General features: G+C 37.8%; 1 protein-coding gene across 2 annotated transcripts in view; it reads left to right on the plus strand.

Moving 5' to 3' along the window:
* The window catches only part of SRFBP1 (serum response factor binding protein 1), a 77,613-nt gene that overhangs the window by 46,482 nt on the left and 8,074 nt on the right, over nucleotides 1–23,057 (plus strand). For both annotated transcript variants that reach the window (XM_031043123.2, XM_031043124.2), the window contains exon 4: nucleotides 6,872–6,943. In XM_031043123.2, the coding sequence (XP_030898983.2) occupies nucleotides 6,872–6,943 (72 nt within the window). The remainder of the gene's footprint in view (nucleotides 1–6,871; nucleotides 6,944–23,057) is intronic.

Consider the following 23,057-nt stretch of genomic DNA (forward strand, 5'->3'; position numbering starts at 1 on the left):
TTTGTTTCATCTATGAAAGCCTATTTTCAAGAAATGCAGTACTATAACTGGTTATATCAAACTGATTATGAAGAAAAAGTGACACACTTTTCCCCTGACAGTTTATAAATCTAAATCATTTGGCAGTTACATATATACACACACATACAGACACAAGAATTTATACAGATGTAAGTCTCGTTAGTGGACCACCATAACAAACTAAATGGCACTCTGCCAATGTAAGAAAAACAAAACACAAAACCAGCTATCCCCCTCCCTGTCCCGCTGTATCTTTCCAAGCTCCCATTTTACCAGATGAGAAACCAAGATTAGTAGTATTGCCAGGAGGGGAATTTGGATAAAATTAATAAACAAAACAGCAGGACAGAAAATTTAAACTGGTAAGAAAATCTGATATTGTCTAGTTAAGTGTTACTTAAATTTATTAATAACCTTATTAAGCAGATTAGTGCTATACCAAGATGTCTGTTTTATTATAAAATACCTAATTTTACCAACAGAAAAAGTTAAGCACTTTCAAGTAGCTGTCTTCCTTTCTGCCAGGACTTACCAACTATTAACAGGTCAACTCTTAAGCCCCTTTTGAGTAATTAAATGTCCCAAACTTCATCTACCACAGAATGAAAATTTGTCTCTGTGTAACCTTTGAAAGTCTTTTCTGCATTTGTTCTCATTTTATAACCACAATTTTTAACATAGGAAGAAAATGGGATGCAGTATCTGTCTTGGTAATATCATAAAGGGAGAGAACTCTCATTCTAGACAAAGAGCCTTTCTTGCTGCTGGAAATTTAATCTTCCATTTGGCTTTACCTTTTTCCCCTCAATGAAAGCCAGGCAATCCAGATCACTCTCATCTTTATCCATTACCTTTAAATTGCGTGAAGTCCTGCCAGAGAGGTTTACTGATTTGTCTCAGATTTCTCTAACCTGATGTTTAGTAAACTTGGAACGCTGTGTTTACTACTTGTTTGTGACTGCATCTTCTGCAGTAAAGCTTTTGACACCTAAAGATTCAGACTTTCGTTTTAATGAGTTCCTGCTTTGTTGATTGTGACAATCCCCAAATCCTATTTATCTCTTCTGGCCAAATGACATCATGAGAACGCCTGAATGATGTAACCACACAATTTTTTTTTTACTTAGTGCTAAGAAATAGATTGGATAATCATTAAAGTGTTCCAATAATAATAATACATTGATTTGAATGGATATAGTAACACTGCTAGATACTAAAAATTCTCTTGCTAGTTGCCCCTTGAAACCTCTAGTCTCTGTGCCCATACATTTCTACTAAAAATACAGCATGATCTGAAAGCGTAGCAAATAAAAATCGTACTTTTTTCATCTGGAATTTGATCCAGCATTTCAGCTTTTCATGTCTAAAGACACCTGCCATTGCCTCCTGTTGCAACAGACTTCAGACACTTTAAGTACATCAGAGTTGGATTGATTTAGAGGGAGTGTAGGACCAGTGTTGTTAGGGCCTGTCCTGTCACAGGTCTGAATTTGACTGGTGACCAGAAAATTAGGAAGGTATGCAGACTGCCAAGTCACTTGTTCAGAATATTAGAGCCCTCACGAGTCAAGTGAGTTTCTGAATACCTCGATGCTAAAAGTTTTCCTGACCTTTTTTTTTTTAATTCTTCTTCTTTTAAGAACAGTTACTAAGAAACCCCCAAAAGCCCTGCACCCACCAGTCCTAGAAATAGATCAGTTCAGCCACTGGCCAATGCAGCTTAAATGAGGACTTGCTCTTGGGTGAACTACACTTGAAGCTTAGGACAGAGGGTGTGCTATGAAAATTCAGTATGTCAGCTCCTCCAGTTTACAGAATCCTGCCCATACTACACAGAAGTGCCTTTCTGTGCCTCCCAAGCTGATTAACTTAATTTAGCAAGTTAATGCTAAATTTAAATAAAATGCAATTCAGAGCATTTAGCTGTAACACTTGAAAGAGATGCACAGAAATTTCTAAAATGCTTAGGTAAAGAAATGAGAGATGAGATATGCTGAACCTACTCAGCATATCAGATCTCTGCTTTGCCCAGGTTGACTCACCATTCTTCCTGGTAGGGTTTGTGGTTTTTTCCTATGCCTTTCTCCTCACTAAGGAACGTAGAAAAATGGCAGGAAACAGCAAAGTCAGACGGAATCCTGTAGAAAAAAAATATAAGAAACTTTTCAAGAAAGTAGTCTCAAACACGTGTTCAGGGATACAAATGATGATTTTTCGGTATGGGTATTGTTTTCTGGTTGTATATACCCTGATTCTACTACCTGTTCTTTATAGAAATCCCTCTTTTTTTAAAGACAGAAATCGTGTCATAAAGATGATGTAAATGGAGTGATTTCGTACGGAGAGGTTTAACACTCATACAGCTAAGAGAGTGTGAAAAATAAGGAGGACAGTGATTTAAATTGTATGATAAAGGTAGAAGGAAAATACTAGTCAAAACAAAATTGAAACTGGATTATTTTTAATATGTGAGGACTCATAAATTGCTTCCACAGGCCACTACTGGCAAACTTTTTTTTTTAAACCCTAAGTCATCTAAAACTGCATTAGACACCATAGCTGGCAATACATTTTATGTGAATAATCCTCATTTCTGAGATGTGTCAAAACCTCATCCAGCAGGAGTTCTTTTGTATCTTCCCCAGTATAGCATAGGTAGTGTCATCTGAGCAACCATGATCAATATTGGCATGAAATCGTATTTTCAGATGCCATTTATGTTTGGCATATTTCTGTCTAAAATAGCCTTGCCTTTCTGTGTAGGCAGTTACAATTTATAGAAGAAGTTCATGATTAAAACAGAGGTAACAACTACAACAAGAAGGCTCTACTCTTCTAAGTTTCTGTAAGTAATGGGGTGACCTTACTGCCTCTGGTACTAGATGGTGGGATAGAGCTGCATGGTTGCCCAAATCTGCCTCTTCTGCATGCCATCATATCCCTTCTTGTGCCCCAGCACTCCCTTTTCCCAACTGAGGCCAGTCTTTGTCCGCCCATAGTTACTGACTGTACATGACACATAGCACTGGCTGTTTCAGAAAACAATCTGTGCCCCATGTTACTTACTACACATAATCCATAAGTGCACCAGCATTTGCCAGCTAGGACACTAGTGCCATCAGTGCTGGTAGCATATCTGACAGTCAGTAGTGCTTGTAATTGTAGTTTTTTTCCCACAAAGAAAACATTGTCAGCATACGGGGGAAAAGTGACTGTTATGCCCAATACTTGTTTTTCATCAAGCCTTAAGGGCAGTCAGGACTTTATTTTGATGGCTTTTTAAGAAAAGAAGAAAAAATTGAGGGTTGTTTAAAATGTTTGCCAGAGATGAGTTTGTGTGTGTTGGTTGACAGGGGGGCTTTGTCTGTATTGCCCTAATCTTTGATTATTGTGGACAGGATGTTATGATACCAAGTATTAACATAATTTCAGAAAGCAGCTATGATACATGAGAGCATGTTGAAGGTACTAAGATTAGTCTTCATTATTAGCCTCCAGTAGTGGACCTTTCAATGCTGAGGGGATAATAAGTGAAGGGGGAAGGATTGAATAAAAATGCAGAGGAGTAGAGCTAGTGGACAAGGGGTAACAGAGACAGTGACAAAAAGTCTCCAGCACTAAGTCATGGGCTGTTAGAAAACTATTGGTATTGCTCTGGGGAAGGTTAGCCTCGATTTTGTAACTGATAAGAATTGGAAGCAATAGGAATGTGAGGATTTTGAGATATGGGAAGACCTGTGGACTATGCAAAACAATGTTGAGGGGGCATAGGTGGGAGCAGGAATTGGAGGGGCCAGTCCCGACTGGTGCCAGTCAGTACACTGATCTGACTATGTTTTGTGTCTGATTGCCAGTCTCTCATCTTTTTATAAGTCTTTTCTCTGTGTAATCTCACTCTTTATCCTTTGTGTGTGCTAATGTTCTTAAGGACTAGGTGCCAGCTATGGGGAAGACTGGCATAAGTGGATACTGAGCCAGCAGCTAGAATCAGACCTGGAATGTAGGTGCCCTGAGCCTGCAGTGTCAGCAGCAGGAACAGTTGATGGTCTTGGTTCCAACCACACAGGGTCAGTAGCAGCATGTATCCGAGCTGGGAAGGGCAGGGACAGTGTGTGTCCTGCGTGCAGCTGGGTGAGATTCACTTTCTTCAGTGGCAAGTGAAGCAAATGAGGCTCTTGGCACAGCATCTGAACTGGGACCACAGTTCGCAACCTGTGTGTTTGGTGCCTGCTACTGATGGGGCAAGGCAGAGTGTCTGTACTCTCACATGGTTTTATCCCACTTCTGTGCTTCTGACTAGTATAATTCACTAGTTTAAGTTGAACAAGCAGTTAGTGGGAGGCACTGGGTTTCGGAAGGGATGTCAGGTGGGTTGAGGGCCTTGCTGGTCTTTGGGAGGAGTGAGTGAGCATGAGATGCCTTTAAGACAAGAGTAGCTGTGTGAGGGCATGTATCTGCCTGGTAGCAGCTTGCTTCCAGCCAGCAACTAGGAGGCCCAAGAAATATGTGAAAGGGCTCTGGACCTAAGGCAAAGGTGTATTAGATGGACAGAGGCATATGCTGTGCTGATACTTGAGAGATCCATAAATGTGCATGTGCTCATGAATCTGGAGGGGGTGGGAAGGGGCATACTTCTAATCCCAACCACATGAAAAGGAGAAAGAGGGCTTGGCTAGCTGTACTTAGGTTCTTGTGAGTCCTGGGTGTGTTACATGTGGGTGCTGTTGAAGACAGTGCCTTGTCTGTGGCAGATAGCTGCATAGCTGAGCTTCACAGCTGTTTGTACCTGCCAATGAGAAAGCAACTGCCACATCTACAGAACTGGGATGGAGACCTCCAGGTTGTTGGATGCGCCAGGCAGGGCTTCAGCAGGAGGACTGGGACATCCCTGGACTGATCCTAGAGATGCTGGAGGTGGCAGCCACTTAAACCATCCCTTAACGTAATATGTGAAAGAAGATTTCATAAAATATATTTAATACAAGGGTTCTTTTTTTGAGTCAGGGAAAGGTCCATTTATTCCAATAACGACTTACATGGCTGCTTTTACAAAACCAGGATGCTCCTAAAGTCTATATATAAGTCAAAAATGCTTGTATTACCTTAAATCTAAGAGAGGTAAAGGAGATGCTTTATAAATTTTGGGGTTTAAGCCTTAACAGGAGGTTCTTGGCCTTGTTCGTTATACCAAGCATTTCAGTGAGGCTCCATTCATGACTTCACATTCCAGATAGTAATTCTTTCTCTCTTATTATGCATGGTCCTGCAGTGTTAATGGAATTCTGTAAGATTGTCATGCAGTAATTAAGTCTTTGACATTCCAGTGTAGGTATTGCTGAAGTTTGCCTGCCTTCAATCTGAAATAGGTTATTGCATTTAAATCCTAAAGATACAGGAAATAGCTTAATTTGGGATGAAGATTATATAAATTACCTTTTAAATAAATAAATAAAGCAACAGCTTGGTTTAATGAAAAGTACTGGGTTCCAGAGCTCTGTTCGTAGCTGCCAACATAACCAACTATGTGACAGTAAGCATGTCACTTAACTACAGTGTCCTGCTTTCACCATCTGTGAAATGCTTTGGAAAGTCATGGAAAACTGAATCATAGGTCTTTTCCATCTCTAGATTCTATTAGGTCATCCAACTGTCCATCTGCCAGTGGGAGGTTGTTTCCTACATCCACCAGTGTTTTTCCAGTCTGGATTCTGTTCTTCAAGTGATTGGGCTGCCACCAGTACCTTTGGGAGATGATTTTGCAGACTTTCAGACCTCATTATGAGGAAGCTCTTCTGACATTCACAAAATTTTTTTTTTTTTGGTCTGTTAATTTAATTTCAGCTGTTCCTTTATTCCCATTGTTATATGCTTGCTTATAGCTTTAAGACATGCAATTTATGCCACACCTTAAAGATGTGGGTATGGTATCTAACATAGAGAAGGAAGGACAACATATGATTTTGAAATGCAAAGTATGACCATCTATAAGAAAGTAAGCGCCCTAATTTTTCCTGAAATTTTCTTAACATTACATCTGCGGAAGTGTGCAGGCTGCTCCATACTTTATATTTAAGTGTTCACTGCTTTCCTGGAGATTTAGAAATTCAGCAAACATAATTTCCTTGAGGTGTTGAAGAAGTATCACCATCACTGTGATATAGGCTAGATCTAGGTGAAAGCTATCCGAGTAACTATGTTTCTTTGTACAAAGTTTTTGATTTTTCAGAACTATGAATGTGTGGAGGTGATCTGGGCTCTTCGTAACTGTAGTTAAACGGCTTTTGAAATAGTCATCTGGCAAACAACTGGTATATAACATGATTTATTTGATGCAGTGCCCTAGGAAGAAAAAACAATATTCAGTGAGTTCAATTTGATAAGGTTAATAGTGTGTTTTGTAATACAACATATATAAACTATTTATTTTGTAATAACAAGAAATCAGTCATGGGGACATGTTTTGTAAAATACCAGCTTTTAACAAAATCTGCTTGTCCAGGATTTTCAGTCCTCTGTTCCAGCTGCCAATGGAAATGCTAAAGTCAGGGAATGAAAACTGCATGTGTAGTCACTCTTCAGAAAAGAGATTTTTTTTTCTTCTCAAAATCGTTATTGTCTTAAACTTGTATATTCACGTATGTTGATGATTTCTGATAATATCTTTAGAGTCCAAGATGTGGGGCATTTTGAAGTTCATTTGTAGCACAACCACACAGGCAATGTAAATATTTCTGTAAATAAAATCACCCTTCTGCATATTTTGCTGTTGAAAATCTCTATTACTCTCAGTAGTAGAACATCTTTCATAAAGTCTGATCATAAGAAGAATAAATACATCTTTTGTCTACAGGAATTAAAGCCAGATGAAGTTACCAGACTTGCACTTAGAACAGAAATTAATTTTGAAAGTGTCTGCAGAAAGGTAAGGCTTATGAGGTTGGTTTTTTTTTTTGTTCCCCTGCTTCCGTGAACGGGAGAGCACTCCTTAGAAAATGGTACATATGTGGGTTGGAGTACATGTATTAGCACAGTGTGTTCTGTATGTTAGATTGCATCTTCATTATAGACCTTACTTTTCTAAGGAAATTTATCCACTAGGACATATCTACAAAAAATTGCATATCTCTTTAATAAAAGTGGATTGTCATGTAGGCTGGTGGGCTAATCCTTACTAACTGAAACAGAATACCAGGAAACATAGCAGTGGAGTTTGAGTCTTTATAAATAAATCTGTTTTGTTTATATAGTACATATACATGGTTCAGTTAGTATAAGTAATTTAGGCTTTCAAAAACATTTGGGAAAATGCTACAAATACTTTTAGATGCAGAGAGAAGTTTCCACATGCTAACAAAACGTGACAAATGTTAGCTTGAAATAAAGATGGAATTTTAACATCTCTGTGGCTTGTTAACTTCAGTGGGATGTTTCTCCTAAAGCCTACTGATGGTAGCGCATTAAATATTAACTGTCTAACTAGTGATATCTATAAGCAATTAAATGAAGGCATACCAGTGGGAAGATGCTTGATGGAATAAGCAGTAGTTGAGGTTAAGTGCTACTGGATATGCTAAAAGTGAAGAAGAGCAGAAATAAGTACTGTTTTAAGGGATGTGCTGCAGAAATTATGCCAGAAAGCAATTCTAAATAGAAAAATATCAGCAGATGAAACTGTATCTTTTTCCTTCACATTATCCTAAATTGCTATAGGAATGAGGACTCCAGTGAGTCTTCCACTGAGGGAGTCTGTATTGTTTATAGTCCATGCACTATTTTTTGGTGTAGAACTGGGTAATTTCTTTCTATAATGGCATCATTATTTAATGATGTAATATAACTGTGCTGTTGCAAAGCAGAGTCATGTGTGATGTAGTTCAGCAATTAGCATAGCACTTAGCAGGATTCCCATGCTTCATGTAAGCAAAAGCAAATTAATAGGAAAATATCATAGGAATTTGGTATTTCTGTAGCAAAATTCGGATGGAAGCATCTTACTGCTTTTCCTTCTCTTAATGTTATAAGACACTAAGGAAAAGGTCACAGATATGCTAACATGGAGCTAAAAAAGCAGCATTCTTCTTTAAATTTATTTGACCAAGATTTTCAAGTCTGTAAGTGAGCTAGTTAGAAACTGGTTACTGTCATTTTAGAAATGATGCAGAAGTGAAGATTCTGGATGTGCAAGGACACATAGGGAGGGAATTTGTGCTTGAGGAGGGATGCTAAATTCAGATAGACTTTTTGTCACGTCCTGTATGAGTTTCTTCTGGCAAGAATTTGAATACATTGGGTTTGTGCTGATTGCATAATGCATAGGAGCCCTGAAATGAAATAATTAATGCTCTTGTTTTAAAGTAGTCAACAGGTTTACAGTTGGAATTTTATTTTCTAAGAGGACAGTTTATCCCCAAGAACATAAAAAACCCCAAAACAAAATGTACTACTAATCTTACTGGTTTATTTTGTCCCATTATTTGTGATGTATTCAAGGTTATGGCTGACTGTATGTTTCCCGTGTTTACTTAATGTAGGTTTTCATTTAGCTATAAGACTTGTAAACAAATAATACAGATATCTTCATGGAATTGATTTTGGTTTTAGAACTATTACTTCTGCTGTTTCCGGCTGCTGGTCCTGTTTTCTGGTGGTATGAAACTCTGTTAATCCCATATTTTATAGAGAATGTGTCTCATGTTCAAAATCAAGTACATGGATGGGTGCTGATGCTTTTTTAAACCCATAGAGGGTTTTTAACTTTACTGCAGTAGAAGATCATGTAATTATTACAATGCTATTGACAAGTGGTGGCTGAGCAATCATAAATTTATTGGTTGGCCATAGCATATCCCCAAATGAAGGCGGCATCCCTTCTATGCTTTAACAAAAGTTAATTTTTCAATATATTGTTTCCTCTTTTCTCACAGTTAGTTATTAAGCGTACAATTAAAAAAAAATATTTCCTATACCTAGCAATATTCTGTCTGTCACATCAAATGTGGACCACACTGTTTACCTTTTTATTAACTTGAGTTTCAAAATATTTAAAGGAAAACATCCTGTGGCTGTTTTCATTTTCAGGAACAGTTTGTTTTCATTGATAAAAGGCAGTCTGCTTTTAATTCACTGTGGAATGCTGAATATTAGTTTTGCGTAGTGGACACGTAGTCAAGATATTTGTTTAATTCCTTCTGCCCACTGAGATTTAATGTTCCATTACTATGTTTCTCCAATACTTTTCAGAATAAGATAAGCATATTTTTCTATTTAAAAAAAGTTTACATTGATTTCAGTCAGATAGAATAAAATTGTCCTAAGTGTTTAGGAAGTGGCACTCTAACTTAAATTTGTATGATTTAGCTGCCAATATTGCTATATTGATGGTTGCTAATAAGAAAATCAGTTACGATAGTTGCAGTGTGAGTTGGCAGGAGTCATCAGCCACATTAGAACAAAACGACTTCTTTTTCAGATCTTCATAAATAAATTTAGCACTTACAATGTTACTGTAAGGCAAGAAGCAGAAGGTGAACAGTTGTTCACTTCTGCTGAAATAATTTTTATCCAATTTAATACTGCTGCGGCTGGCACCATTGCTATCAACATGTGATAAATTCCATTGTAAAAATCGTAATGAATGTTGTCATGCAACTTTATCTAGACTTTACATTGTTGGTGCTTAGTTGCAGCTGTTGAACAGCAGATCCTGTATTTTTTAGGTTTTGACTAAGGCTTTGTGCACCTTCTATACTGTCTACAACAAATAAATTTGGCCAGCCATTAATAAAATCAAAACCATGGCAGATCAGTTGTCTAATGCTCATTTAAACTGGTATTTCTAGCTGTGCTTACAGCATGTATACCTGCACTGTTGCAGAAGTCTTGGTTCATTAGTGTTATGCTCCAGCATACCAAAATTACAAATTGGAAGCTAATCCTAAAATTGCTGTTCATTACAAGCAGGAACTGACTTGGGAACTGACAAAGGTCTGAATTGTTATCTTCACCTTATTGCTAACATAGGTTTAAAGTAGCTTGGATACATTAAAATAGGACATATTGGGTTAATGTATTAATATTTATTTATGTCCTATTATTAATAGGACATAAAATGGGTTAATGTATTAATATTTTTATGCTATTAGAGAAATTATGTATATCATCTGTGCTGTTTCTCCAGAAAAGGGGATGTTGGTCTACCTGAGAATACCTTTATCATAACAGCAGTTGATTGTGCTGCCTTTGTACTCTTCTAACAGATCTTGACTAATTTATGGTAGCATCTTAATTTTTCTTCGAGTAAGTCTTTGGTATATAGGACATGAGGGAAAAAAAAATTATACCAACCCTGTGTTCTGAACAACGAGAATGACAAAATTCTGCTCCAGCATAATGAAACTGCCGAATACAAGCAATGATCTGGGGTGCCATCTTGCCTTAAGCCAAAATGCCTCGTATTTTTTTCTAGATCGTAAAGTCTCTGTACTTCAAAATTACCAACTTTCAGATCTGGGGAAGAATGAGGAGGGGAGATTGAAACTGCAAAGGATTATTGTATTTTTCTTTATGTGAAGAATAGAGTAGCGGTGTACATTACTGTCCAAATTGAATTGAGCACATGCTTCTGACTTGCAAAAATACCAACAAACGTTTCCAGATGATAAATACATCCTCAGGTTTTTTTCTTCCAGATACAATCTTCATATAACCTTTGTAGCATAGTAGCATAGTTTTCCTTTTTTTTTGTGCTAAGGTGCACTCTGTGGTCCTTGAGAAGTGCACCACCTTTTCCTACGAGGTCTTGTATTTTCACCTGTTACTCCAGTCCTGTCATGCTTGAATCATTCAGATGCTTGTCTGAAAAAAAGGATTTTGCAGAGCAAATTTTTAATATATTCTAAGCTTCAAAGGTTGTTGGGGCCATGCCACATCCCTCTGTGGCTCAAGACTACTGAAAGGTTCCCACAATTTCTAAGTGTGTTGAGAAATTCTTCTAGACCAGAAATCCAGAAATGTAAGCCATCACTAGCTCTTAAGAGCACTTATTTTGTATTGCTTCATGTTCAAGAACCAGCTTCATCTTGTTTTGAATTTAAAAGGAATTTGAAGGCTTTAGAAATAGGATCTCAGGCAGCTCATGCACAGCCATGCATGATGTGCCAGGATTTGACTGAGCAGCCTAATGCACAGTGTGATGTTGATCATTAAAAGTATAAGCTGCCTAATAAGGACAGCTGGACTTAACATGATTTTGGAGCGATAATATTACTGCTGTCTAGTCACGGGTCCATGTATTTTTAATGGATACCCAGAGGCTGTTATGCTACACTTAAAGTTCTGCGGGTTACTTCAGAGGTGAGTGAATTTAATATTCGTGTCTTTTTATCTACATGTCTCAAATGAATTAGGGTCAGGGAACCAGCTAAAATGCTAACAATAATAAGAACTGTTTTCTATGATGTGACATGATAGAACTCTTGTTTAATACATGTGAGAACACCCTGTTTACTTCTTAAAGCTCCTTGATGAATTCACTGGATCTCTTGTGCAGGACTAAGGAAATTCTTCAGCAAGAAGGACATGAGAAAGAGGTAGAAGGGTATTTCTTTCCAGGACAGACAAAGATAAAAAAGATGACAGAGCTGATTAAGCATTACCTTTATATCTTCCAAAAGAGTGTTTAAATCACATTATCAAAATAGCATTTCTCAGATTTGTATCACCTTTTTAAACTCTGCAGGTGGTGGCGTGAGATCAGTCCAAAACCTCTCATATCAGCAACCAAAAAAAGATCAAGGACAGGGTAGTCACCATGCTTGTGCTGGTTTATGAAATTCTTTATAGATTTACACTGAAATCATATTTCACACCAGTCTATGAAAGTCAGTTTATTAAAGTCTGCTAACTTCACGGCACTAGTTCACAGTCAGTAATTATGTATATCACGAGATAGTAATCATTGGTTAGAAGAGGCTAACCCATACCAGACATGGTTACACAAGTAATAAATGAACATTTTTTTCTAATGAGCACACTTACTTATTAAAGAAATTTTAAACATGATACTGCTACTTCTTAACTGTGTGATAGGGGAAAAAGGGAATCTCTTCTGAACTGAGTAGAGCTTTTGATTTAAACACATCTGCATCCATGGAGGAACAGTCATATCTGAATTTTCTAAATTTAAAAATATAAAGGTTTCTATTTTAACTGACAGTCCCAACTGTATGCTCATGATCTTTACCTTTTAAAATGTACCTTCTAGTGGAAAAAACATAAAAACAAAACCTCGGTTTTCTCTGTGAATTTGATCTGAAGGAGTGCACAAAATCATAAAAGGGGCCTGATGCAAAGTCTCTTTCAGTTTAATTGAAGACTTTCCATTAGCTTCAAAGGCTTTGGATTAAGCACAGAATAGTTGCTGTCTTTTGTTTGGGCTTTGGTGGATTTTTTTCTACAACCTCCTTCCTTCTCTCTCCCAGGTTCCCTGTGAAGAATTGTATTCACTACAAAAACTTTCTGATTAAGATAGATGTTATTATTGATATAAAACTTATAATTCTGTTAGTGCCTTTAATAGCAGCATAACTAGATAATTACTCATGGATTTTTAACATTCTTTGTTTATGAAAATATTTAGTATCCAATCTATAAACTGTAAGGAGAGAACTAGCGTATGAATCAGGTTTTTGTGTAATACTGATGTGATAGTCCGTTAGCTTTGTACAGGATGCTTCTCATTAATTATTTTCACTTTGCTGTTTTGTGGTTTGACTTTGTCAGCGTGAGGCTGAATGGCTGGTGTTTTTGGAGGATCCATAAAAACTTCCATCTAAACCCTCGCTGTTACATTCTTCTTAAATTAGAAATTACTCATATTACTCAGAGCATAATTGTAGGAAGAAAATGTTGTTACTTAATAGCTTTTAATAGTCACATACCTGGACTCTGTAAACAATCTCCATCTCATTCCTCCCCTCAGGCCTTTTCTAATTATCAATTATTGGAAACGTACTTCTATAAAATTAATTTATTAATCCTGTATGTCCAAAGATGCTTCCGTTCTCCAGCAGTGTGTTTATGGTGAGAATAGTATTTATTTTCCTACACATTAAAATGTTATGTTCCATTCTTATTTTAAGATGGAAATAAAGGTATGTCATTTGCGTTTCAGATACTAGATATACTTTTCTCTATGTAATAGTTGCATCTGTCAACATCTTAAATTTTTGGAGATCTGTTGCATTGATTTAATAGCACAATTTCCTGTAACACAGGCTAAAATAATTGATATGATGCTGGGAATCAGTGTTGCAACATTGAATTCTTTGTCCTCAGCATTTTTACTCTATTTGAATGGAAGTTACACTGAATCTATGAAGCCACTGTTTCCTGAGAATTTTCCATGTCAAGCAGCAGATGTTAACATTAAACAGGAATGTCTGTGGTCTTCCTAAGACTACTGACAAAGTGAAGAATTTCACATTCAGGCGTAAATACTTTCTCTGTGTGACTGATGGTTTTTTGTTTTCTTTTCCTGGAAGTTCCTCATCTTCCAAATGTGATCACTTGAACTGCGAGCAGTTCAGCATGTCTTTTATGTATACTCCTCTGTATTTTAGAGACTAGAGTCCATTGTTATGATTGCAACTCATTTTTTACATCAGTGTAAGACTAAGTCTGTCAGTTTTTGGCAAATCTTTCTCCATTCTACTCCCACCTACTACTCTACCTAGTTCCATCTGTCTGCTAGTCCAGCCAGTGCCATTCATTTCCCAGACTTCCAATGGGAGACTTCGGTCTCCTGTCTGTACTGTTCTGTCCATTGCCCTCCCACCTTTGGGTGGCCATTCCTCACATGCACTCTATCTTTCCCTTACTTTCTTTGTGCCAATCTGTAGGTCTTTTCTCCATGTCCCTTTGCATTCAGTAGGGTTACCATTATCTTCAACAGCTAAATAGCAATAGCAGTAATCTCAGTTTAATTATAGCTTGGATTTTGTCCATTATGGAAAGAAACTTTTAAAAATTGGGTATTGAAATAAACAGCTAGTAGCTTTGGCAGTCTTTCACAGATGTACTATGTTTATCTCTGATACATAAAGGCTGTCTCCTGACAAATTTTATATTAGTGGTCCAGGGATCTTTTTTTACCACACATTTGCATTCCTGTGAAGCTGTATTACCTAATTTGTTGCCTGCCTGAACTGACTGTTCAAGATTAAAATGTATTCCTGTCCTTAGACAAGACTCGAATTCAAAAGTGATGTGATTGCTTTGATGGATAATTTCATTAATTTGGTGTGTCAGACCAGAGTGTGGGCAGGTATATAGGTGTCAATAAAGCTTACCAGGGAGTCAGTTCACTTTCCACTTTCCCGGGGGGGACGACACAACACCAGCAAAAAGATGTAGCATAATAAGATCTTAGGGTTTGGGTTGTGTTTTGGTTTAAATAAAGTAAGGTCCAGAATCTGCTTGGTATCCTTCTCCACAGTATTGTTCAGATTTGCATACAGTGGCCAAAAGGCAGGGAAAAGGTCCAGAATCTCAATGAACGGGTGAGAGTATGGTATAAAATAGAGAAATCCAGGTGTCTGGGGAGCCTTTGATGCAAGAGAAAGTTGGAGAGGAAAGATGAGCCTCATAGTCAAACTATTACCAGGCAGCTTGGTCCAGTAAAGAGTTGAAGGTAAATCAGACTGCCTGCAGTGCCAGCTGATTGGCAGCTCCAATGCTAAGCTACAGAGAAAGGGTGTAATTTATGAATGCTTTCATACCAACCCTTGAACCTAGAAAGTTATCAGAGGGAAACTAGGATACTTGACATACAACAGGTATCTTCCTTCCACCAGGTCTTCAACGGATGCAATCTTTACACGGATAATGGTGTAATATGTATGTGCATGGTGGCACTGTGTTGGGGAGCACTGTATTTTAAGTCAAACAGCACAAATATGTTACAGGAAAAGAGAAGCACTAAGAAGCCTTTTGAATGGAAGTTACAACAGTCATAAAAATTGGGTACTACAAATGTACAACACCCTCTAGTGAGAATTATGGTAGCAAACAGAAAATGTTAACTGAGATTAAGAGAAGCTACAAATTTAGGATGGATAATAATAGTGAGAGTTTTACCTTTCACTCATTTAGGTATTAAAGATGGAATCTTAGAATTTCATCTTTTATATGCATCCATAGGAAAAGTAATCAGTTTATAAAGTTGATCCACGTGAAGGGGAAAGGAGGATATGCTCAACAAAATAAGAACACAGAATGTTTTCCTGCTAATCCTCTATCTGTTGGTGCCTATCGAGCAATTGCAGCCAAGGTTACTGGAGGTGGTTTTAAAAGCATTAACTTCTAGCAGGGGTTTTTTTAGTGTATGTGGGAAACTGAGATCAAAGTACCACTGAGGGAAAGGTGGCCATTGTTCGTTGCTGCTTGATCTTGTTTTAAGAAGCACCATAGTGTTGGCACTGAATGTAAGTGCAAGAAGAGAGGATGTAAATTAGAATATACATGAGTTTAAATGTTTCATTATTTTGGTTACTTAGAGGACTTAAAGTGTCCAGATGACTTTAATTTATGTTATACAATTGTAACCACTTATTTAAAGACTGAGAGCTGCTCACACATTACTAACTGGAAAAGCTCTTTTTGCATATATGCTTTTCAGTGTGACTCAGAATTGCATTACAAAATCATGAAAAAAATACATTCTTGATATTTCTAAAAATGAAAACCAGCTGCTGCTGTCTTTTGCTCTTATTTTTATAAATGAAACTCTATCAGTTTCTCAGTATATGTCATATAAGAATGAAGTACAAAACTAGTCTGATTTCTTCCCCTCTTTCCTATCCAGATCACTTTTTAAAGTGATACAACTCAGAACTTCAGTATGCCCAATATGAAGCCCATCAGTCTGTTAACACTGGAAAATTAGATGAAAAGTGCTGGAGGCACTGTTGCTTGAACTTTTAAAAGCAGAAAGTTAGGTGTTCTTACATTATTGGAATTTTCTTCAAAAAAATAGAAATCTCACATATTCGGATATCAATGAATGTAGCTGCTAAGACTGGCTACATTAAAAAGGTACAGCTTGGTAAAATGAGAGCATAAGTTTACATCATATTGCCCTTCTATGGCAAGAGTACTAGGGAAGAGTAAATATGGGAAACATGAGTAACTAGTCACTTAGTGAAAGTGTAACAGCATTAAATTTAATAGGTGATTGTCTAGTTTTTCTTGGGTTTGGCATTCAAATAACTGCATAATGATTGAAATGGTTGAGTGGTTACACATTAGGGAAATTCTGCATGCCAGAGTTAAGTAATAATAATGTAATGGCCCAGAAGATAACCAAGAGCCTCCGAGCATAAAGGTGACTGTTCTGTGTGCCATCCAGTGAAATACTTGCTATAAAATATGAGAACATCTAGGATTTTCATTTATTTTACATCCATCATCTGCTGATATGCTCAAGTAATGTCAGGGCTTCCATATATATATATCTCACATGTGTTTATCATTAGAGTAAATTTTGAATGCATATACTCCCTCAATAGATTTAATGATGGAAAATTTTGGTGCCAAAGAACTGGTATGTTTATCTCAGATGTTTTAATAGTTTTTTTGGTGAACTGAATTTGTGTTTCCATTTTCTTTTTCAGAAAGTAGCTGAAAAATACATAGATTAAAAGAAATCTATTTTCAGTTGTGCACACAAATTGCAGTGTGGTATGCCAAGAAACTCAGTCTTGTTTTGAATAGCATGTTATAACATGGCCTACCCCTGGTTAGTGTGTGCAGCATTTGTGAAGTCTTTAAGTCATCAAATCCCTGGCTTTCATATTTAGATCCTTCAGCAGTGCTCTGAGCTGAAACACATCTCTCCCAAGAGTTTTATATGAAGACACTGACACCTGACAATAGTTATATATGGATATATATGGTATATATGTTTGTAAATGTAAAGTTCTGAGAAAGACAGGGTTTGTTGGCAGGAATAAATGTTTTATGTTATAAATTATCTAAATATACCTGATTAAGTAGGAGCTTCATTTTCAAGCTCTCAAATGTTAGTTGATTTTGAAGCTCTGCCTCCGTTTTAAATTTGAAGGTCTGAAGTATGTCTGTTTTCTCTGTTCTAAACTGTCTTTCATATGTGCTTATATATACGGTGCTGTATCAGGTTGCATCTGACAAGTGATAATTTCAGGTTTGAGTATCTGTTTTACATGAAATATTGTAAGGATGTCTTAAGATTACATCCCTGGAAGTTTGGTACACAGTTTTGTCATCAGATTGACTTCATAAAGAGACTGGTGGATATCTCAATTCTGAAACTTCTCAGTTTCATCCAAGGCAGAATGCTGTCAACTTCTTGGCCCATTAAATAATTTTAATAATATGGAGCTCATCCCTGTGTCTCTCCAACTTACTTACAACCATGTCCTTTCACACAGTTTTTGGACATGCCCATCATTCACAGCTGGATCTTAGTTGCTCAGATGCATTCAGGTTGTAGCAAACTTGGAGAGTTCTGTTTCCTGCCGGGCTTGCAGCACTGCCTGAGTGTGGTTGATCTATGCTGTGTTTCTGCTCTAATTTCTATAACAGATAATTACTCAACCTTTAAAATTATGTTTTTCCAAATAGTAGTTGTTTCATATTTCATTTTGAGATTAGCCAGCATAATTCCCTGTTTGGAGTAAATAAACAGCTGCCTATTTTGAGTCTCCAGACCCTCATTCTAGATGGCTAGTTACTAGCAAAGGATCTGTCAACTTCATTTTTCTGCAACAGTCAGTTGTGGTTTCAGGTCTGATATATAGTGGTTATCAAAGTAATTTATGGACAACCTTTTCTCCAAATTTCATTATGTTCTCTGAAAAAGTCTATCTGAATTTTGTAGCAAAGACCTTTCTCTTTGTATTGTTCACAGCTGCTGCCTGTTATCCAAGATGTGTTTTGTTTCTGTTACCCTGACATACATTTTTTGTTTCAGGTTTTCTGTTTCATCATGTTTAGCTTTCCAGTTTACTTTCTCAGTACGATTTGTCCACATCATAGACGTATTTTTTCCATAGCATGAAGTAATGTTCACCATGCTTCAGTTGTCTCAAAGGCCAGCAGAGGTTTCAGTGCTTGTAGTCACAATGAGTTAAGACTACAACTGGGGGGAGGGAGTTGGCACAGTGCTCCCTTCATGTTCTCTTGCATAACCTTTAGAAGTTAACATTTTTCTCTTAAAAAATGTGTGCGTTGATTTTTGTGGTATGCCAAACTATACAAATAGTATAGACACATTTTCTTACTAGCCCTGGAAGAAGTAAGGGTTAGTATTTGAGTTGTTCACAGTCTTGTTTTTTTCAGCTTATACCTAGAGTTTACCCTGTTCTCCATGAGGAGAGAGTTAAGAATCCATGCCTGCTTTATTCTGGATTTTTTTTACTCTTGACTTTTCTTTCTTGAAACAATTATAGGAATTATTTTATGCATGAAGAGAAAAAGGAAAAAATTAGTAGAAGATGAAATATATAGTCTCTACTTGGACAGGTCTGGAGTTTATGCCAAACTATGCTGTGGTAATTTGGGATGAAACACAATTTGACTATTTACCTATCTGAAGACAAGGAATTTACCTCACACTTCTAAGTTTGGCTAGATTAGTTGTGACAGGGTAATCCAAAGAACTTTGCTGACTCTTTTATGTTTCAGTTAAATATGGTCTTCTTACACTTGTAAAGTGCTAGGCTTCCTAAAGAGCCTTTGAACTTTTTCAGGTGCTTGGATAGTAGATATTTTTTATCATGCATGCAGCAAAGAACAGCAAGAGATTAATTTTTTTTTTAATTTATGGTCTATTTTGAAATTATTATCTTAAAACAAGAGGAGGCAATGATAGAAACAAGTTTATACAATATTTATTTTTGATAAAAGACAAGCCAAACTGGATGTTGGAGTGTAGGTAAATGCAAGTGAACAGATTACAGGGAAAAGAATAGCTTTGGTCCAGACCTACAGGTTAATTTAGAGCAGTGTTAAGCACCTTGATAGCATTTAGAAAACTGTCATGCTGCCCCCAGACGCTGGTTTTAAGAATCCGGAAGGTCTGTGATGAATTGACAGTCAGTGCTAATGCTGTCAGTGCAAGGTCAGCTAGATTGTCCAGACCTCTGCCTTCTGTTGTGTGCAGTTCTGCATTTGAGGAGGTTGTCCAGAGTATACACCATGTTGCTATAGGTCTCCAGCTTCCATAATGCTGTATATGAGGTTTGCATGGAAAGGTTTGGTAGCAGAGGGACTACAGGGGTTGCTTCTTTGAGAAGCTGCTAGAAGCTTCTCCATGTCCAATAGAGCCAGTGCCAGCCAGCTCCAAGTGGGACCCACCACTGGCCAAGGCTGAGGCCATCAGCGATGGTGGGAGCACCTCTGGGATAATGTATTTAATAATAGAAGAAAGTTATTGAGCAGAAGTGGTTGCAGCCAGACAAAGGAGTGGGAATATGTGAGAGCAGAAGCTCTGCAGACACCAAGCTCTTTCTTCACCAGGTGCAGAAGGTTGAGATGGTGCTCCAGGTGCAGGAGCAGAGATTCCCCTGCAGCCCATGGTGAGGCAGCTGTGCCCCTACAGGACATGAAGGCCTGTGGTGAAGCAGATTTCCTCTGCAGCCTAGGGAGGACCCCACACCAGAGCAGGGGAATTCCTGAAGGAGGCTGTGATGCCATGAGCAGCTCATGCTGGAGCAGGTTCTGCCAGGAGCTGTGGCCCCATAGAGAGAGGAGCCTGAGCTGGAGCAGGTTTGCTACAGGACTTGTGACCTCACAGGGATCCGCACTTGAGCAGACTGTTCCTGAAGGGCTGCATCCCGTGGAAGGAACCCACACTGAAGCAGTTCATGAAGAACTGCAGCTTGTGAGAAGGGCTCACACTGAAGAAGTTTATGGAGGACGGTTTGCCATGGGAGTGACACAGAGTGGAGCCGGGAAAGAGTATGAGAAGGAAGAACTGGAAGAAGTAATGTGTGATGAACTGACCACAATCCCTGTTCCTTCTTTCCCATGTACTGCTGGCACGGAGGAGGCAGAGAATTTGGGAATGAAGTTGAGCCAGTGAAGAAGGGAGGGATGGAGGCAAGGTATTGTAGATTTTACATCTCTACCTGCCTCTGATTTGATTGGCAATAAATAAGTTTTCCCCAAGTCAGGTGTGTTTTGCCTGTGATGGTAATAAGTGAATGATCTCTCCTTGTCCTTATCTTGTCCCACAAGCCTTTTGTTATATTTTCTCACCTGTGCACAGCTGAGAAGGGGAGTGATAGAGCAGCTTTGGTGGGCACCTGCCCTACAGCCAGGGTTAACCCACCACAGGTTGCAAGATAATAAAAGGTAAATACCAAAATATTTTCTTTGTTGAATTACCACAATAACAGAAAACAACATAAATTAATATAAGCTGTAGCAATGGTTAAAAAAAGAATAAAGAAGCCAGAGGGGACTTCAGGTTTACTTATGTATCTTGAAGTTTCGTAAGAAATTGTCAAGTTTTTCTGCTCTTGTTCTTTTACAAGACATTATCTTGCTAAGGTTTTTTCCAAAGGCTTTGAATTTGTTACGACATACATTTTACCTTCAACTGGAAATTATTCATCAGTCTATTTTAAAAAAAACTGTATATAGTCCAATAAAAAATGTAGCAACTTGCATGATTTCCCAAGATCCCTACAGAATTGATTGCTGTAAGAGCTTCTTACCTTTCTTGCTAGTTAGGCATGTATAGCTACTTCTTCATAACGCCTGTACCATGATTTTGATGTTATGTGGAAAATTGGGAAAGTTGAGTAAAAGCCAAGTAAAAGTTGATTATAAATCTGGCAGGTTTGGGCTATCCATTCCCATTGCAGAAGTGCTGAAGTTTCTCTCCTTTGAATGCTATGGGATTGTTCTATGTTATTTCAGTATTTGGGAGAACCGCTCACTTGTACACTGCTGCTATATGTAACAGAGACCAGTTTACTGCATCCCATAGTTGATCCATCCTTCTATTGTCAAAGCAAGACACAGTCAGCAAACAATCTCTTGCCTGTTGGGTGCATAGAGACAGCAGAGCTACCGCGAGTGAGAGCATTAAGCAGTTGTCTCTCGTAACAAAATCTTCATGTCTGATAGCCACAAATCATGCACTGTATGTCTCACAGACATAAAGGAAGGGGGAGAGCTAGCAGCATTTCACAGTCAGAAAGTAACTTTTCTCCAGGGTTGTATTCCAAAGCAGTATGAGGTCATGGGATGGAGTTGGGTGACAGCCATGATTTGGCACCTTCAGCTATCCTGTGACTCCACACTAACCACATCTGCTATTATCAAGGGCAGCTGTAACTACTTAGAGCTCTAGGAGGAATGTGTGGTTTAACAGGTTTTCTGTTGGGCTTGCTGTTTGGTGGTTGGTTTTTTTTTTTTTTAGTAGAGTCACTTCTCCTAAGCTGCTACAAGGGGTATTGTGATGACATCTTCTTTTGGCTCAGAATTTGGGTTTATTTTTATGGGATTTTATGCTTCCCTGGTTAACATGATCACTGCCATTTGTTTGCTTAAAATCAGGCAACATTACACTCAACATTAAACTACACTTCCCATTAGTGTAGGAACTTGAGGATGACTTGATTCAAGGTTACTTTTTGTGTCGTAGCTTTTTTTTTTACTGAGTACTTGTTAGTGGAATCCCTGAATGTCTCTATTTGCATGTCATTAATTTAAATAACTGAGCAATGATCTAAAGTGACAGATGCAGAGCCACCAGGCATTACAAGCAGCACTGTCCTTTCACCTAGCTGAAATTACAGTAGTAGTCTTTGTAGTGGCACAGTTTTCTAGTAGCAGTCTTGTTGCTGGTGAGATCCTTTCATACAAAAGTCAATTGAAAAATAGAAGTTTGAGCTCTTTAGAATCGTTTATGTTGGAAGATATCTTAAAGATCATCCAGTTCCAACCCTACTGCCATGGGCAGGGACACCTTCCACTAGAATAGGCTGCTCAAAGCCCCATCCAACCTGGCCTTTTTTTCCTATTATTTATTACAATTATAGAAGAGAGGTATAAATGAAAATGGATTTGAACATGAAGAGTAATTGAAATGAACCAGTGATTTGAAGTCTCCTTTTCATGTTCCCAAGTTAATCCTAAGTTTCTGACCTTTTATTTTTCCTGACGCTCTCGTGTTAAGCATGGTAACAAGGTATTATTATCAACTCCTGCACCAAGGCTCCCATCCAAGACACTTGAGTTTCTTTTTCTGACTTTTATCGCCTGTGGTTATATGAAACAGGTGCTATCCACAAAATATCTGCTGAGGTTTACATCATGCTGCTCTTCATTTTTGGTTTTTTATTTGGGGGGTGGGGGGTGTTACCCAGTTATGCCAGCCCTCGGAACTATTCCATATCTCAAAATTTGCATTGTGAGTCTATCTTTATCTTAGCAAGCTTGTAATGTCCATTCTCTTCCCAATCATTGCCACATTGTAAAGTTTGTCTTTGTATGTGTGTTTGCACATGAGTAAGTTATACAGCTGCTGTTTTATTATGGTACGACTGACAAGTTACGTTTTGAGGCTTGTGCCTCTCTGAGCATATCTGCTATTCAAAATGAAGAATGCCTGTTTATGCAGTTTTGGTTCCTTTTCATTTTAAGAGATTTGAAAATACAGTGAAATTAGTTCAGTTAAATGTCTTCATGGAGTTTAATGAAACATAGCAGTGATGATAGAGAGACATTTTACTACTATATAGGGAAATAATCCATCACTTACCAAGATAAAGTTTGAGGAGACTGACTTTCAGGTGCTTCTGTATGTAGCCTGCAGCCTTTCACTGAAAAGCGTAACTGTGTACTGCTCAGTTGCTTTGTTCACTTTGCAGCACCTTAGTTGCACACTGAATGAGATCCTAAGGAAAGTACCTAGGTCATTCTTGAGTGAAACAAAAAAAAAATTAGTAGTGTAAAATAATACAAGAAGTAACAAGAATGTGTGAAAA

Source organism: Melopsittacus undulatus, chromosome Z, assembly GCF_012275295.1.
Source record: "Melopsittacus undulatus isolate bMelUnd1 chromosome Z, bMelUnd1.mat.Z, whole genome shotgun sequence".
NCBI lineage: Eukaryota > Metazoa > Chordata > Aves > Psittaciformes > Psittaculidae > Melopsittacus > Melopsittacus undulatus.